Source organism: Macadamia integrifolia, chromosome 7 (genome assembly GCF_013358625.1).
Source record: "Macadamia integrifolia cultivar HAES 741 chromosome 7, SCU_Mint_v3, whole genome shotgun sequence".
In the NCBI taxonomy this organism is placed as follows: Eukaryota; Viridiplantae; Streptophyta; class Magnoliopsida; order Proteales; family Proteaceae; genus Macadamia; species Macadamia integrifolia.
The window spans coordinates 5252097-5255164 of NC_056563.1; the positions used below are offsets into that span (position 1 = coordinate 5252097).

The 3068-nt window shown below is 41.2% G+C and overlaps 1 protein-coding gene across 1 annotated transcript in view; it reads left to right on the forward strand.

The window, feature by feature from the left end:
* Window positions 1-1206: 1206 nt before the first annotated feature.
* LOC122083954 (translation initiation factor IF3-2, chloroplastic) overlaps window positions 1207-3068 on the forward strand; it is a gene marked incomplete in the record, with an annotated part of 15126 nt that continues 13264 nt past the window's right edge. Inside the window, 4 exon segments of the mRNA XM_042651912.1 lie at window positions 1207-1766; window positions 1910-1949; window positions 2045-2104; window positions 2350-2402. Of these exon segments, the coding sequence (XP_042507846.1) occupies window positions 1477-1766; window positions 1910-1949; window positions 2045-2104; window positions 2350-2402 (443 nt within the window).

The following is a 3068-nucleotide window of genomic DNA, read 5'->3' on the forward strand; positions in this document are numbered from 1 at the left end:
CACCTTTGTTACCACATGGGTGGGTTTGTGGGGAGTAGTAGTGGCAAGGGATCTACAACAGTTCCTAACGAAACAAGTTGTAGGAGCAAGTACGAGGGAGCAAAAGGAGGGGGGGGTCAAGGTTGAGGGAAGGCATAGAGGGGGATGGGGCTGCCAAATTTACTTCAGCTTCTTAAACGTTTTCAGTTTTAATTGTGTGGGTGATCTGCAAAGGCAACGTTGTGATCGCCAGAGGAGGATCTAGAGAAAGACGAAGAAGGAAAGAGGAACATTGCCATAAGGATGAGAAGGCTCAGTTTAAGATTCCCTAACAAGGGTGATGACAAAGAAGGTTCTCTGCAATTCCACCTTCAATGGTCTCGGGCCATGGCCGAGGCGATGACTGAGACAATAGAGAAGGTACAACCCAGTGGTAGTTTGTAGTGGCAGCTCCGACTGCTGGGTGTCTAGCAAAATACCTGTTGAGTGAGAGGAAAAGGGAAGGCTTATCAGAGTTTTTTTCCAGAGGCTAATCTTGCAACCCCGAGCTTGCATCATATGGAGCAGCTCCGAGGACAAGAAGAACTTGTTGAGAATCAACAACTTCGTTGGCATTCTGGGTGCGTTATGGCTGCTTCTTCGATTCTGCAAAAGAAAGAATGGGGTTGCGGGGCGGTGGCCAGAAGAAGAAGAGGACGTTGACGGCTTGGAAAAGTCAGTAGCAGGTTGAATGATTTTACATCTTCAACGGTAGAGATTTAATATTATTAAATCAACGATTGAGATTAAAATGCGGTGTTTACAAGTCTCGAACGCTTGAGCACTGCTACTTTTAACCCCTAAAAGTAAATGAGGTAATTTATCCTGTTTAATTACCTTGTAGGGTTGAAGGGGCACAGGCTCACAACCACTTTATTGTATCGGGTTGAAATCGTCTGCAATTCCGATCTTGTACAATTCCGTGCAATACCACCTTCAGGTGGTGACACGTGTATTGATACCTATACAATGGTCCAGATCTAATACAACTAATAAAACATTAAATCAACGAAGAGACATTTAAATCAGATCTGGACCATTATATTGGTATTAATACACGTGTCACCCACTGAAGGTGATATTGCAAGGAATTGTACGAGATCAAAATTGCAGACGATTTTTTTCCTTATAGTATCACTTCAAATAAAAGGTTCCAATCAAACGGTTATGATGCATGATAGTCCGATATGGTTGTAGCCCCTCAAAGTCCTAGGACGGAGGAGGAAACGAGGAAGGTGATGTGGATAAGGTCCAGTCTTCCCTCTCTGCTGAAAGCCAGGCTTTGGCTTAGAACTCTTTCGATTCTTAGAGCTCTACGGCTCTTCAGACCCAAATCATTCGTCATGAGCTCAGCTTAAAGCAGTACTGTGCTCCTTTCTTCTATCAAACCCCTTGGTTTCATAATCTGAAATTCAAATATTTGGAGGGGCCATTGGGTGCTCAACCCTCCCACCCTCCATGGCTGGGATTACTGGTAGCTTTCACTTTAAAATGATTCTCTCTCAAAGAACAACAAGAGCTAATCCTCTCTATCTATCCTCACTTGAATCCAAACTACTAGGAGTTCGCTTCAGTAACCCTAATCTTGTCAGGATCCACTGTTGCCGTTCCTTCCCCGCTGCTTCTCAGCTTTCAGTAACCGCCCGGTCAGGTGGATTCCGTGTCGGCCCTGGTGATTCAAGGAGGTCGAGGGAGAACCAGCGGGCTAACTCTGCAGCAGATCCTGCCCTGGATATATCCGGCATCAGGTAATTTCAATATTTAAGCTCATGGGTCAGTGAGAAACGAGTTGAGACTTGATGGGTTTCCATATATTTATTTTTTAGCTTGAATTTTCTGTTAGAATTACACTTGAAGCTAAATTATGTATTGTTACATTAATTTGGAATAGGTCAGCTTCTGTAAGACTTATAGATGCTCAGCAGAACATGGTCAGTTTCATAACTTTCATGGTTTGATAATTTGTTATTAAGTATCTGACCAAAGGTTATCTTTGTTTGATTTTTCAAAACAAATTTCGTTACAGGTTGGTGTAGTCTCTAAAACTGAAGCCATTGAATTGGCTGCTGAAGCTGAACTTGATCTGGTAGGACAGCTCAGTTGAATGTCATCTCAGTTGGCTTTTGCTAGTTTGCTACTCTGACATATGCTCTGTTATTACAGTTTGACGATTTTCGTTGGGACCTTCTGTTTTGTTACTTAGTAAAGGATACATTATAGGGAGGAGTTGGGTTATGCAGTTTCTTATGATATATTGAACTATTTTATTGAGTGTTCCATTGTCAGTGACGAAAAACAATTGTCAATGACACTGAGATACTCATTTTGCAGGTTATATTGTCACCAGATGCAGAGCCTCCAGTTGTCAGAATAATGGATTACAAGTATGACTTATCTCAGCCTGGGACTCTGGGATGCAAATACATTTTTAATTGGCCATTCAAAGGCATGCAAAGTATTATTGTTATATTTTTTTTCCTACTTGTACACTGGTCTATAAGTTAAATGGGACCTGGCATTTTAAGTTTCGATGGAAAATTGGGTTTATGCTGTCCTTCATTGGAAAGGAATATGTTGTAGGGGCTAGTCAATTGGAAGAAGGAGTGATTTGAAAGGAGGACCGGAATGGGTTTTTAAGGATTACTTAGCCTTATCCCAATTAAATGGGGTTGGCTGGTTTAAGGAGTATATATGAGACAAAAAATGTTTCAGCCAATAATTTAACGGAGCAAAAGGTTAACCTGCTGGTAAAAAGTGTGATTTATTGGTGGGAACAGTGGTGTTGTCTATACTTTATTAACAGTGTGCGACTAGGTGACTGCTGTGATGGGGGTTTATGGGTGCCTGGGTGGTTAATTAATTCAGGTGACTTGGATTTATATTTGTGAAAATTGAAGATAAATAGTTCTAGATGTGCGTATAGGGTTTCTAACCATTCTTATTCAAATAGAATAAAGGATACAGTGAGGAGAAGAAAGCAAAATTTAGAATAAGAAACACAGTCCTCTCCTCCTTTTGCTTCTGTTACAAACTTATAATATGGTACTCTT